This window comes from Mustelus asterias, chromosome 18, assembly GCF_964213995.1.
Source record: "Mustelus asterias chromosome 18, sMusAst1.hap1.1, whole genome shotgun sequence".
Lineage (NCBI taxonomy): Eukaryota > Metazoa > Chordata > Chondrichthyes > Carcharhiniformes > Triakidae > Mustelus > Mustelus asterias.
This window is the reverse complement of record NC_135818.1, coordinates 76,903,009-76,917,886: the sequence shown is the minus strand read 5'-3', so window position 1 is coordinate 76,917,886 and position 14,878 is coordinate 76,903,009. Positions and strand designations below refer to the sequence as shown.

The 14,878-nt window shown below is 47.3% G+C and overlaps 1 protein-coding gene across 6 annotated transcripts in view; it reads right to left on the bottom strand.

Annotated features, from left to right (window-relative positions):
• Positions 1-2,001: 2,001 nt before the first annotated feature.
• The window catches only part of tc2n (tandem C2 domains, nuclear), a 55,138-nt gene continuing 42,261 nt past the window's right edge, over positions 2,002-14,878 (bottom strand). For all 6 annotated transcript variants that reach the window (XM_078234317.1, XM_078234319.1, XM_078234318.1 and 3 more), the window contains 2 exons: positions 13,087-13,295; positions 2,002-3,794 (listed from right to left, as the gene is read on the bottom strand). In XM_078234317.1, coding sequence (XP_078090443.1) covers positions 3,687-3,794; positions 13,087-13,295 — 317 coding nt within the window. In that variant the 3' untranslated portion in view covers positions 2,002-3,686. The remainder of the gene's footprint in view (positions 3,795-13,086; positions 13,296-14,878) is intronic.

The window sequence follows — 14,878 nt, the reverse complement described above, 5'->3', positions numbered from 1 at the left end:
TAGAATTTGAATTCAATAAAAAATATTTGGAATTAAGAATCTACTGATGACCATGAAACCATTGCCAATTGTCGGAAAAACCCATCTGGTTCACTAATGCCCTTTAGGGGAGGAAATCTGCCATCCTTACCTGGTCTGGCCAACATGTGACACCAGATTCATGGCAAAGTGGTTGACTCCCAACTGCCCTCAGGCAACTAGGGATGGGTAATAAATCCTGGCCAGCCAATGACGCCCATATCCCACAAATGATTTTTAAAAAATGCCCCTTAGTGTCCCAAGATGTGTAGGTTAGGGGATTAGCAGGGTAAATGTGTGGGGTTATGGGGATAGGGCCTGGAATAAGATGCTGTATCGGAGAGTCAGTGCAGACTTGATGGGTGGAATGGCCTGCTGCTGTATGGTGGGTATTCGATGATTTTATGTGTGAAATGGAAGAGATCAGGGCTGACCAGTGTAGGTTGTAATAGGAAGGCAGCATCCCGGAGATATGCAGGATTAGACCATAAGAAATAGGAGTAGAATTAGGCCACTCAACCCATCGAGTCTGCTCCGCCATTCAATCATGGCTGGTATTTTTCTCATCCCCATTCTCCTGTCTTTTCCCCATAACCCCTGATCCCCTTATCAGTCAAGCACCTATCTATGTCTGTCTTAAAGACACTCGATGTCCTGGCCTCCACAGCCTTCTGCAGCAAAGAGTTCATTCGATTGACTAGATACAGAAAACTTTTACCTCTGTGTTTCTTTTATTCATAATTAACTGCGACTCTCAGGTGAGTCCCACACATGCCAAACAGTACCTGCTCGGTGGAAAGAGCAACCCGATAGATCAGGTGTGACCAATTCCTTCCTGTATCTCATGTTTCAAAAAGCCATCCGGCAACTTGGGGCATCGGTGACATGACACAGTTCGGTGCATTTTTATTCAGAACAAGTTACATTTGCAAATTCAGGTTTCTTGACCTAGTGGGCACTCAGTGTGGAAGAATGCAAATTGCACATATCCAAACGTGGCCAGTCAGCAACGTTTGATGAATCATGAGAAGAATTTGTTCTGAAAACAACTGTCATGTTCAGCACATTCCACACACCACCCGATTTCCAGTAAGGAGATAAGAAATAGTGTTCCATCTTGATAACAGAATGAAACTGTTTTCACTTGCTGAAACCACACCAGAAATATTTAACTGGTTGTTTAAGTTCTTCCTGAAGTGTATATTTTAGGACTGGGTAAGTCCCAAAAATGAAATTTGATGCATGGAGGTGAACAATGATAACTTGTATTTATTTAAGCACTTTTAATGTAACCAAAACTTCCCAAAGCGCTTCAGAGGAGAGTTATCAAATATTATTTGACGCTGAGATGCTGAGGAGATATTAGGATGGGTGGGCAAGTTCGGTCAAAGAGGTAGGTTTGAGGGAGTGTCTTACGAGAAGTGATGAGGCTTAGGGAGAGAATTCCAAAGCTTAGAGTCAAGGCAAGCTGAATTAAGGCAGGACTGTCAATGGTGGAGTGATTATCATCGCGGATACACAATTAGATGGAGTGCAGATAGTTCTGGGGGTTGTAGGTCTGGAGTAAGTTCCAGAAATAGTAAGAGGGATTCTCTGGTCTCATCTGTGGTGGGACAAGATGGGAAAATTTGGTGTTCTAACCAAGGCTCAATTCAGCAGCACTGGAAAATCCCAGCCCCAAGCGAGGATAGAAGATTTTGGCCAATGAGTGAGCAGAGCTGTGGAGAGATGTGAAAACAAGAATGAGATTTTGAAAATGGAGATGTTGTTGGACCTGGATCCAGTCTAGCTCAGAGGGCAATGGAGAGGGGTGAACAGGACATTGGGCGCAGTAGGAAATGGGCAGCAATATCCCCTCTCCCAGCATATCAGAACTCCGTCCAATAAAACAGCCAAGAACACACATCGTGCATGGGTTATACTGGCATTAACCAGGGAAAAGTGGCTGTATGGAAAATAACATGCATTTATGTGCCCAAGGTACCATTCAGTCCATTTACCTTATCCAATAACTAAGGAAATACAGTATCAAATTGTGTGTAGATGGCAGCCTGAACTTAATACATACGGATACAAGGTAAAGGTACAAAGAACCCAGAAACATAGATCACACATTTTCACATTGGCAGCACATATCACTACAGATGGACAAATTCCAACCTCTGGGGGATATTTAAAAGGCAAAAACAGCTTGCACAAAATATGCCTGTATTCGTAATAAGAGTTGACCATAGAATCCCTACAGCACAGAAGGAGGCCATTTGGCCCATCGAGTCTGTACTGACCATAATCCCACCCAGGCCCTATCCCCATAACCCTCATTTACTAATCCTCCTGACACTAGGGTCAATTTAGGCTAATCAACCTAACCCACACATCTTTGGACTCTGGGAGGGAACCGGAGTACCCGGAGGAAACCCACGCAGACACGGGGAGAACGTGCAAACTCCACACAGCCAGTGACCCGAGGCTGGAATTGAACCTGGGTCCCTGGTGCTGTGAGGCAGCAGTGCTAACCACTATGCCACCATGCTGCCCTGATGATGGCTGGAATTCTCCAACCTTGTCGGCGGCTGGGATTCCCCAGTCCCGCTGCAGTGAATGGAATTTTGGCTGAGTGCCAAATTCTCTATTCTCGCTGGCAGCAGTCGCAGGGCGTATGAGAATTCCAGCCAGTGTTTTTCAGAGAAATTGTCTAACTTTGTCTTAATTACTGAATAATGATTAATATATAAGAGAATTCAAATGTAGGATGGAGAGCATTGAGCGTGGCTCAGATTAAATACTTCATTTTCTATGTTGTTTCGATATCATTGCCGGAATTTTCCGGCTGTTCACACCCTGCTGCCGCTGCCAGCGAGGATGGAGAATTTGCCGTTCAGCCAAATCCCCATTCACTGCAGCAGGACTGGAGAATCCCGCCGGTGTGAATGGCCGGCAAATTCCGGCTACACCACACAGCCAACATCGCAGAGTAAAATGAAATACCTAACTGTCCTCAGCACGGGAATCTGTTTATTCACCATGACAAAAATACACTTCAAGGTTTTGGTCTCCAGAATACTCTGAGCTTGCCGTTTATGCTCAAGTTGTGCTTAAAGTTAAAAGTCAAAAATTAAGTGCCTCTATTTAACTTACTTGAAAGTGCAGGTTTTTAAAACTATTATTTATAATATACATAAAGATATAATACACAAATACACAGAGGCTGCGAAAGTTTCCTATTATATACACTGAGATAAAACTCAATATTACTGTCGTCTGCGGCTATTAAATCGGCGCAATAAATGGAAAGGCTATCACTGATCATTGTCCAAGCTGCAAGAAAGAAGGCAATAGTATTAATATTAAAGAAGGCAACAGTCTTGTATATCATACAGTCTGGGCACATCACAAGGCCGTAAGGCAGTTCCACAGGCTGAGGAAATCACATTCACACTCAGCCATTTTGAATATCGTGATGATCTACGAGAAGCTTTTTTTTTGCCTTTTGTGTTCCATGGCCCACAAAGTCCAAGGCTTGACGATCAAGAATGCAACATTATACTAAAATTCCCAGTCAGTCTAATTATAAGACACATGACACTAAAACGCAGTTCATCCTTCAGTCCCGGATCTTTGTTGATTCGGATCTGGTTGGCATGGGCCACCAGCCTCAACAAAATACCTCAGGTGAGATTCAGGTTGTGCCACTTGATAACAACTTTCTCTGGATTGGCGCTCATATCTTGCCACTGTTCCAAAGCCTCTCCACTGCTGTCCCATCCGATCGTTATCTAAAAAGGAAAAGTACCCAGGTCACAGTCAAACATGAGTAACACATGGGGGCTGATTTTATCAAATCGGCTCTAAGTGCCGGGTGCGGTCGTAAATCAGACCCGCGCCCGGCAGCCGTGCTCCAGCGCCCCCATACGCCTTATTTCGGTGTGGGTCCAGTGGGCGGGGCCTAGCGCATTTGCATGCGCAGTTCGAAGCCGTCAGCACTCAGCGCACCTGAGCGCGAAAGTCAAAGGCAGCGCTAACAGCACTGCTGTCTGCGCTGCCTTTGACTTTCCCTGGTGGGGGTTGGGGGGGGGGGGGGGTGTGACGTCTCTTCCCTGGGGGGGCGGGGTGGGAGAATGGGGGAGGGATCTGACATCTCTTCCCTGAGGGGGGGATCTGACATCTCTTCCCTAAAGGGGGGGTGGGGGGGGGGGGTTGGGGGGATATGACGTCTCTTCCCTGAGGGGGGGTGTAGGGGGGGATGTGAAGTCTCTTCCCTGGGGGGGGGAGCAGGGGGGGGGGATGTGACGTCTCTTCCCTGAGGGGGGCGGTGGGGGGGATGTGATGTCTCCGCCCCCCCCAGGGGCAGAGACGTCACATCCCCCCCCTACCCCCCCCTCAGGGAAGAGACGTCACATCCCCCCCCTACCGCCCCCCCCCCACCCCCCCCCTCAGGGAAGACATGTCACATCCCCCCCTAACCCCCCCCACCCCCCCCCCCCCCAGGGAAGAGACGTCACATCCGCCCCCTACCCCGCCCCAGGGAAGAGACATCACATCCCCCCCCTCCACCCCACCTCAGGGAAGAGATGTCACGTCCCCCCCCCTCCCCCACCCCCCTCAGGGAAGAAACGTCACATCCCCCCCTATCCCCCCCCGCCTCAGGGAAGAGATGTCACGTCCCCCCCTATCGCCCCACACCCCCCCCCCCCCCCCTCAGGGAAGAGACATCACGTGCCCCCCTCCCCTCAGGGAAGAGACGTCACGTGCCCCCCTCCCCTCCCCTCAGGGAAGAGATGTCACATCCCCCCCCACCCTCATGGAAGAGATGTCACATCCTATCTTCCCCCCCCCCCCCCCCCCCTCAGGGAAGAGACGTCACATTCCCCCCCCCTCAGGGAATAGATGTCACATCTCCCCCCTACCGCCCCTCCCTCAGGGAAGAGATGTCACATCCCCTCCCGCCCCTAGTGAAGAGACGTCATTCTACACATCAGGACCCCCGCAGCAAGGCCAGCAAGGCCAGGATCCAGGATCGCAAGATGCTTTCGACGGACACCAGCGATCAAGGTAGGTCGGGGGCTCGGGGTGGTCCGATCCCCGGGGGTGGGGGGGGGGGGGTGGGGGGCTGCTGGCGGGGCCTGCATCCCAGGGTGGTCCTATCGGGGGGTGGGGCGGTGTGGGCTGCCGGGGTGGTTTGCGGGGACGGTCCGCGAAGGGTGGTCGGGGGCGATTCGGCAGTTCAGTTGCTGAGTTGAAGCCCTATCGGACTTGAATTCAGCAACACGGTAAATGCGCGGGCGCCGATCGGATCGGAGTCTCGTAAAAGTGGGAATCCTTGGGTAAGTTGGGCGCGGGCTTCATTATGCCGATTTAAATGCATGCAAATGCATTTAAATCGGCCCGCTGGCCGATTCGGGCGCGCGCGGATCGGCGCCCGGGTCAGCCGTTGGTAAAGGCACGATTGGCCTTGGGTCGGGTCTGGACCGCGTTTTAGACCTGACGCCCAACTTTACCACGATTCCGTGCCTGAAAACGGGCATGAAATTTTGGTAAAATCGGGCCCATGGTTAAACTGATTTCTCTGCCTCAGTTAAACTGGAATGATATCGCCAAATTACATTCATTCTTCTTGTACTGTTTCTGGATTTACAAACTGCAGTTTCTTTGTTTTGAATTAAAAAAAATATAAAAAAGGTTTTTAAAAATGGATCATGTACTCGGGGTTAAAGGTTGACAGGACTCAATTGGGGTTGGAGATGGTGGCATAGTGGGACTTTCTTTGGTAATCCAGACATCCAAAATACTGCTTTAGGGACATGGGGACCATACCAGCTGGATGCAATTGTTTAATAATTCAGTTACTTAATTTTAAAAAAAATACGGAATTGAAGGTTAAGCTAAGGTGAACAAGGCAATTCTCAGCTTGTTGTAAAAACCCATCTGGTTCACTCATGTCTGTTCGAGAAGGAAATCTGCTGTCCTTACCTGGTCTGGCCTACATGTGACTCCAGACCCACAGCCATGTGGTTGACTGATCATTGCTCCAAAATGTCAAGCCACTCAGGGTGTGGGCAATTAGGGATGGCAACAAGTGCTGGCCTTGCCAGTGACACCCACATCGCATGGAAGAATATTTTTAAAGATCCATTAAGTTTTCCCTTAACTCAATATTATTCCTCATCATACACTGCCTGCTAAGAGCCAAACCGGGCAGGGCACAATGTTACAATTCATTGGCCTGTTGGGAGGTGCGTGGGTCTTGGAAGGGGTTGGAGAACCAAAGGTCAGAGGGCAGCTAATAGTCAGGAGTCCCCTGCAATGCTTAAAACTCCACAGTGTATGTGGCGTCACCTGGTTGGCAGTGTTGGCGTCCAGTTAGATGGGGAAACAGACAGGTAGAGATCACAAGACAGTGTCAGTCTGTGCCCGATGACAGCGGGTGGGGTGATCCCCAGGAGGGAAATTGAAGGGGGGTGCGGGGGGGGGGATGCGGTGCAGATCCTATATTCCTGGGACATGCTGAGGGTGGAATTAGAGTCCTGGCAAGGAAATCAGAATTCAGGGATATAGGGAAGGTGCCCCATCTTGGGGGATTGCCCAGGTTGGCATGTTGCATCCAGCAGGTAGATGTGAAGGCACTTGCTTCATGGATCTGTTAGCCGTTGCCTGCAAGCAGATCTCCACACGCTCAGGAAACCCAGCCCTCTGCAGTTAAAATCAAAAGCTAAAAATAATTGAAGCTGATGGTGTTGCAGTATTTAAAGGGCCAACCCATATCCTTGAAGTTTGCTCATCTTTCCATTTGTGAAATAGGTTTGAGGCAGGTTCGGGTCATGTTTAGAATGTTTCAGACATTACCTCAGCTCCTCTCCACCACCCCACTACCTGTTCCTTATGGTTAAAATTTCCCTCCCACATTCCAGTTTTCTTTCTGGTATCTGATTCAATGGCAGGTCCGAGTCCTTCACTGTTTCCAGCCCCTTTGTATGAGTCCCACTCCTGTACACATTAATCTGTGTGATTAATGCACACAAGGTACTGGCTGTTTCCCACCAAATCTGGCTCAATAACCTGAAGCAATATTGGCCATCCCCTCTTTGCCTTCAAATCTTCCGTGTGCTCCAGAACTTTGGAAAGGCGAGGGGAGAAGCTGGACCCCCCCAGGCTCCTCCTCTAGATGATAACCACCCCTTCTAGCCTCACGACCGCTCCTCCTCAAATCTCCCTCTTCTTGGACTTTCCCATTTTCATCCCGACGCCAATTAGGAGGCGTACTTGGATTTCTTCAACCAACACGTCAGGACCATCATTCTCACTGCAGCCCTGTGGCGGCACGGTGGTGCAGTGGTTAGCGCTGCTGCCTCACAGCGCCAGGGACCCGGGTTCAATTCCAGCCTTGGGTGATTGTCTGTGTGGAGTTTGCACATTCTCCCTGTGTCTGCGTGGGTTTCCTCCGGGTGCTCCAGTTTCCTCCCACAGTCCAAAAATGTGCGGGTTAGGTTAATTGGCCAGGCTAAATTGCCCCTTGGTGTGAGGGGGATTAGCAGGGTAAATACATGGGGTTACGGGGTAGGGCCTGGGTGGGATTGCTGTCAGTGCAGGTTAGATGGGCCTTATGGCCTCCTTCTGCACTGTCGGGATTCTATGATTCCTGGCAAATGTCAATAACTTCCTCTCCACACGTCACGCCTGCCACACCCAAGCCTGATAATAATAAACTGCTCTTTAAATCAGCCCTGACACCCGACCATCGTGTCAACTCCCTACTCACCTCTCAATTCCTTGATCAGAGTAAACAAGCAGGAGACCTTTCAAGATTTCTTACAGTTGCTGGATAAATTGGGTTTAATTTACTTCTGCCTGGAGCACTGTTTTCTTAGCTACCTGTCAGTATTCTTAGTACCTTAGCTACCTGTCACCTGCCTAAAGAAAATATTCTTTGTGTAACAGAGGCTTTACTGGTAATCATTCTGTGATCAGATGCCTGTAATGATACATGGCGTGAACCCTCCCCAGACAGAAAAATCATCCATCAAACCTGACTGAGGAGCAAGTAATCTTCAAGAATCTTTAATGTTGCCAGTGATGCCATGAAAGGAAATTAGCAAATTAGTCGGTCAGCAAGGAGAATAAGAAATAAATCAAAGAGGTTTTAATTGTTTGTGAGCAGCTAGAGAGATGTGGGGCAGCCTCACTTTGCCACCGTAAAGCTGGGGAGGGCAAAAGATTTTGCATGTCAGATGTGGCTGAGTTGGTTGTACTCTCTGAGTCGCTAAAGGTTCCTGGTTCAAATCCCACTCCGGGAGATGAAACATTGATCTGAGGTCTTCTCGGGTGGATGTAAGAAGTCCCTCACCACCAGCTTCATAGAATCCCTACAGTGCAGAAGAGGGCCATTCGGCCCATCAAGTCTGCACCGACCACAATCTCAACCAGGTCCTATCCCCATAACCTCATGCATTTACCCTAGCTAATCCCCCCAACATTAAGGGGCAATTTAGGATGGCCAATCCACCTAACCTGCACATCTTTCGGACTGTGGGAGGAAACTGGAGCACCCGGAGGAAATCCACGCAGTCACGGGGAGAATGTGCAGACTCTATACAGACAGTGACCCAAGCCGGGAATCGAACCCGGGTCCCTGGCGCTGTAAGGCAACAGTGCTAACAACTGTGCCACCCCGGCTGCAGGGAGTACAGGGGAATTCTGCTCGATATTTATCCCTCAATCTTCATGATCTCACAAAAAAAGATCTGGTTCCTATCCCATTGCCGTGTGTGGGAGCTTGCTGTGTGTAAATTGGCAGCCACATTTCCTGTAATACAGCAGTGACTATACTCTCAACAATACTTCATTGGCCACAAGTTGAGACGGTTAGTGGTTCTGAGTGGTGCTACGCAAATGCAATTCTTCCTTTAATTTAAACAAAAAGCTGTGACTTGGGTTTTCTTTCCTTTACCCAAGAGGGCCATGGGTCTCACTGTCCCACCATCGCTGGCCCTGTCTCCAGCTGCCTAGGTGCCAAGCTCTAGAATTCTCTCCTGAAGCCTCTTGGCCTCTCTTCTCCTTTAAGGCACTCCTCAAATTTGGAGAGTGAACATTTTTTAACCATTTAGAAGAGTGAGAGGCCACTTGCTGCAGACAAATAAGATCTTGAGGAGTCTTGACAAGAGTGGCTGTGGAGAGAATGTTTCCCCTTGTGGGAGAATTGAGAACTAGGGGTCACTGTTTAAAACCGGGACAAGGGGGGCAAAATTATTTTCTTTCAGAGAATTGTGAGTCTTTGAAACTCTCTTCCGGATAAGGTGGCGGAGAGTCTTTGAATATTTTTAAGGCAGAGGTGGATAGATTCTTGGTGAGCAATGGGAAGATAGGTTATCAGGGCAATGTGCAGTTGAGATTACTATCAGATCAACCACGATCTTATGAAATGGTGCAGCAGGCTCAAGGGGCTGAATGGCCTCCTCTTGCTTCTTGTTTGTATGTTCATGTGTCCAACACATGTACACTTGGCCACAGACTTCCTACCCACTAAAAGCTGCAGTAATTAGGAATCTGTAACAGCGTAATGATCTCTTCAGAGAATGCGGGACCTCAGTAAACAGGACAAGCAACTGTGCATTCCTTTACTGGAGTGAAGAATCCTCAAAGAACCATTCAGAATCTAAACCAGGAAGTTAGAAGCATAAACAGAAAATGCTGTGAAAAATCTCAGCATCTGTGGAGAGAGAATAGAGCCAACGTTTCAAGTCTGGATGACCCTGACTTGAAATGGTGATTCTATTCTCTCTCCACAGATGCTGTCAGGCCTGCTGCGATTTTACCAGCATTTTCTGTTCCGGTTTCAGATTCCAGCATCCGCAATAATTCGCTGTTATCTTAAAGAAGTTAATAGATTTGATTCAGTGCCAAATCTCACAGAGAATCCTAAACAAATTAATGGATTAAAAAAAAACAATGACATTAACATAATTTAAGGCCAAGACAAGCAGATGATGGGTATTAATTGCTTTTGAGCCCATAGGAATAAGGATTCACCCTTTTTATTAGTTAATCTTTTGGTTTTCTTCAAAAGAGCTTATCAATGGGGGATGGCTGAGACACTGGGTGGGATGGGAGGAGAGCTGAAGGAGGAGTGACACTGAATGAGGGGGGAATCTCATAGAGACTTATAAAATTCAACAGGACTAGACAGGGTAGATGCAGGGAGGATGTTCCCAATGGTGGGGGAGTCCAGAACCAGGATTCACAGTCTGAGGATCTGAGGATACAGGGTTTGGGACGGAGATGAGGAGACATTTCTTCACCCAGAGTGGTGAGCCTGTGGAATTCGTTACCACAGGAAGTACCACAGGAAGAGGCTAAAACATTGAATGTATTCAAGGGGTGGCTGGATATAGCACTTGGGGCGAATGGGATAAAAGGTTACAGGGAGAAAGCAGGATTAGGCTATTGAGTTGGATGATCAGCCAAGATTGTGATGAATGGCGGAGCAGGCTCGAAGGGCCAAATGGCCTCCTCCTGCTCCTATCTTCTACGTTCCTATGTTGAACAAATAACTCTCTCCATGAAGAAAAGCTCTCTGTCTTGGTTTCAGCTTGAATCCTCTTCATGTCTTATTGGCCCCTCAGTCTCAAGAGCTCGTCTACCATCCTTAATTAGATGGCAAGCACACCCTCTGAACACTGATCACCCAATTCAGCAAAAATCAGTGCAGGGTGACTGTTCCCCACACACTTGTCCCCAACCTCAAGTCCTGATTTTAAACCAAAAATCCTGGCCCATGTCACAGTCTGCATTGCGGCACAGGCAATGAAGGTTATGTATCTCTCAAACCCTGCCGTGGTGCCGACTTGCATAGTAATCTACAAGGCTTCGGTCTATAAAGACCCCTTTGATGTTGAGTGGAAAATGAGCTTTAGAAACCGAAGGAAAAATATCCTAAATGAAGCCGGCGAAAATGATACGGTTGACATTTGCCACCTTCCAGAGTCAGAATTTTACCTGGAGGACAGTAATGGATAGTCCACTGCATAGTCAAGAACTACCTATTTAACTAAAGCTGTAATGAAAGGCAGCTTTGTTGTTAAATAAATAACTAGGGAGAAACCTGAACTGTAAAAACTATCATGCATCAAGACGTCAGCAGTGCTTAAAGGATATAAATCTCGGGTTGTACAATATAAAGCAAACATTGAAGACATTGGTCAAATTTGAACTGATTCCAATGAGTCCATGTGATTTACCAATAGTGGTTTCCCTACTCTTCAGAATGAATCTCGATGGCTTAATCCATCTTCAGTGGAAGATGTGATTAAAGATTTGAATCAGATACCACCAACCCAAAAACAGAAGATCCAAGTTAAAGGAGTGCCTTTCTTGTTACACATCAATCGAGGGATTGGTCTATTTACGTGTAGGATTCAAACAAGGGTGAGGTGCAGTGTTGTGTCTACACACTAACAGTCTAACCCTGCAGGGAAAAAAATAACAATAAATAATGATAGGCAGAAATAAATCTTTCTGCCCTACATAGAGTCGGAAAGTCATTTTTCTGGAAAGAGATCTTGTAGATTAGAGAATTTCTGCAAAAATGCTTAACCGAATCTAGTTAATCCAGAAACTCTGGTTTCCGGGGACCTGGGTTTGAATCCCATCACAGCAGATGGTAGAATTGGATTGAATAATAAAAAAAATCTGGAATTAAGAATCTACTGTGACCATGAAACCATTGTCGATTGTCGGAAAAACCCACCTCGTTCACTAATGTCCTTTAGGGAAGGAAATCTGCTGCTTTTACCTGGTCTGGCCTACATATGACTCCAGAGACACAGCAATGTGGTTGACTCTTAACTGCCCTCTGAAATGCCTTGAAAGCCACTCAGTTCATGGGCAACTAGGAATGGGCAATAAATGCTGGCCAGCCAGCAACACCCATGTCCCACGATTGAATTATATTTAAAAAGTTGTACTTGATGGGTTGACATGGGCAAGGTTGATCAGACAATGGAGAGTTGCAAAGACAATTTAAAATAGAAACAAAAACAGAAAATGCTGGAAAATCTCAGCAGGTCTTACAGCATCTGTGGAGAGAGAATAGAGCCAACCTTTTGAGTCTGGATGACCCTTTGTCAGGGTTCTATTTAACTTAGAAAATGGCCTCAGCAGCCTGCGCAGCATTGTTGGTGAGGGTGGAACCACTCCACTGAGCATCCTGTGACTGTGGCTGCAGTCAGGTAGGGTTTCACAGCCTGCCTGGAGTGCTAGGCCCCAGGTCTGTCACTAGGATACTGATCCAGGCTGGAAAATGCTGCCATCAACATCTGAATGGACCTATCATATATTAAGCTGATCTTTCTCTACACCCTATCTGTAACCGCAATGCAATATCTTACACCGTCTCCTTTCCTCCTACCCTATGTACTCTATGAACGGTATGCTTTGTCCATATAGCGCGCAAGAAACAATACTTTTCACTGTATCCCAATACATGTGACAATAATAAATCAAATCAAAGCCAAAATTCCAGTTGGCCTATATCAATAATAAACCCTTAACTTGTTGAACGATAACTGAAAGCACTGAGGAATGTTACTCACTACGTCCAGAAGTCCAGCACTTGATGTTCTGATGAAACTGACTGTACCAATAGCTCACAAATCTTTGTATATCAAGAAACCATAAATGTAGAACAACTGCAGCTGAAGTCTGAGGCATTGATTCAGTGCCATGTTTCTGGTCAACGCTCTAACAAAAAGTGTGCCTGCCAGTTTTTATTATTGCAATGTTCGTATCAATTCACCACCCCTTTCTTATATTCATATTATCCTCTTTCTGGTTGGAAATGTGGGTTGAAAGAAATATCTATCACTGCCCTCAGGTCCCCCAGCAATAGAGTATATAAATAAAACTCTACCAACTCACACAATAGGAAGGATTAGGTTAAAATGTCGCTCAGGCCCCAGGTAAAGTGCAGGCTGCTGACTCACTGCCCAAAAGCGAGTTTACAACAAAGGCTCGAAACACGCATCGTGTTTCCCATTTCACAAATACCTCCAATTCCACTGAATTAGCCGACATTACCTGCCCCAAGAGGTGTTTTCTTCTCACTGAGCTCCTGCTGTAGAGTTTCACGTTGAAACTGACCCTCTGGAGATGGAGGCTATTCTGAACGACAGGAAACAGGAACGTTTCTCCCCATTTCACCTGACCGTTTACAGCTTTCAGGGGACGAGTCTTTTTCTTGTCAAACAGCCCATCTTTCGTTTCCATGGTTATCTTCACATAGAAATCTAAACGGGGGTGGGGGAGGGGGCGGCGATGGAAAAACGCACACTTAGAAATGCAGCAGCAAGAATTTGTCCAGTCTGAGCCCCTTAAACTTGTCACAGTTTCCAGAAAGCATTGCATTTTGATTGTACGCCAAGAAAAAAAAAGGACTGGACGTGCAAAATTCCCCCTGAGTGTCCCAAGGTGTGTAGATTGGATGGGATTAATGGGATTGGCCATGGTAAGTGTGTGGGGTTACGGGGATAGGGCAGGGGAGAGGGCCTGGGAAGATACTCTGTCAGAGAGTTGGTGCAGACTCGATGGGCTGAATGGTCTCTGTTGCACTGTCGGATTATAGGATTGTATGAACGACCCAAATGCAGGAAGCACTCAATCACCCAAGAAAATAGATCCTTGGGGGAAATCGCTGTCTTCCTGGTTCACAGAATCTGAGACAATACTTTGGACTTCACACCCCTTGAACTCCATCGCATATGGTTGCACACTCAGAGTGCCATGTGCAGTTCTGGTCAGCACTTTATAGAAAAGGTATTGGGTGCAGATAAGATTTCCGAGGATCATATCACAAATGTGTGGGATTTTTATTTCAGGAAAGGATTTTCATGTTGGAATTCTTTCATCTGGGATCAAGTCATGTGGTGGGAATGTGGAGTGTTTCCCATTGCGGAGGCCAGCATGAAACCTCATTAATTATGCACCCGGGGGTTGGGTTGCCGTATTCCGTGGTGGGGTGGGCATGATGACGTTAGTCCCGCCATCATATCTGGGCACCATATTGAAAAGGCACCCAACATAGCCAACCCACTGTTGAATAAATGAGATGGACCTCCTGAAAAAGATGGATCTCCAGCAACACCCTGAGGCTGGACGATGGGCCTCCTCAATGATGCAGAATCTGGAAGATTCACCTGTAGGTGCTCCCCCACTGGGGTGTTCCGGGGTTCTGAGTTGCTGGCGGCCTCTAGCTCAAACTCCAGAGGCAGCACTGGGCGTTGTTCACGCGAATTCTGACTTCTGCAGACTGCGCTGTTCCAGACTTGTTCTGGACTGGGATGTAGCTCAGTTTCATGCCAGCCTCCAGCGGGTTTCCTGATCTGCCGTGGTGGGCACGAGTGGAAGGAAATTCATGCCGGCGTAAAACACATTTTTGTACCCACATCGAATTCTCTCCATCCTGACTGCCATTGGGCCTGTCTGCGGGACCATGGGAGAATTCCACCCTTTGTCTAGGCTGGTGGGGTGACCTAATAGAGGTCTTTAAAATTATGAAAGGTTTTAATAGAGTGGATGCAGAGATAATGGGCCGGAATTTCTTGGACGAGGCGACAGGTTTGAGTTGGGGAAATATTGTCTATTGGCAGACTTCAGCAGCCATGTTTGTGAAATGGAGACGGGGGAAAAAAACTTTTAACAAATTATTTGAGTTCTTACTCGAAAGCTCACTTGATACAGAGGGGAAAAAAACCCTTACTTACCAGAGGGCCATTGTAACCTTAGCAACAGCCCAATCTTCATGTGTCAGACTGGCTCAACGTTAATGAAGGCCCAGGGTATAACATAGGTCTCTCAGGCCTCAGTGTGTCAC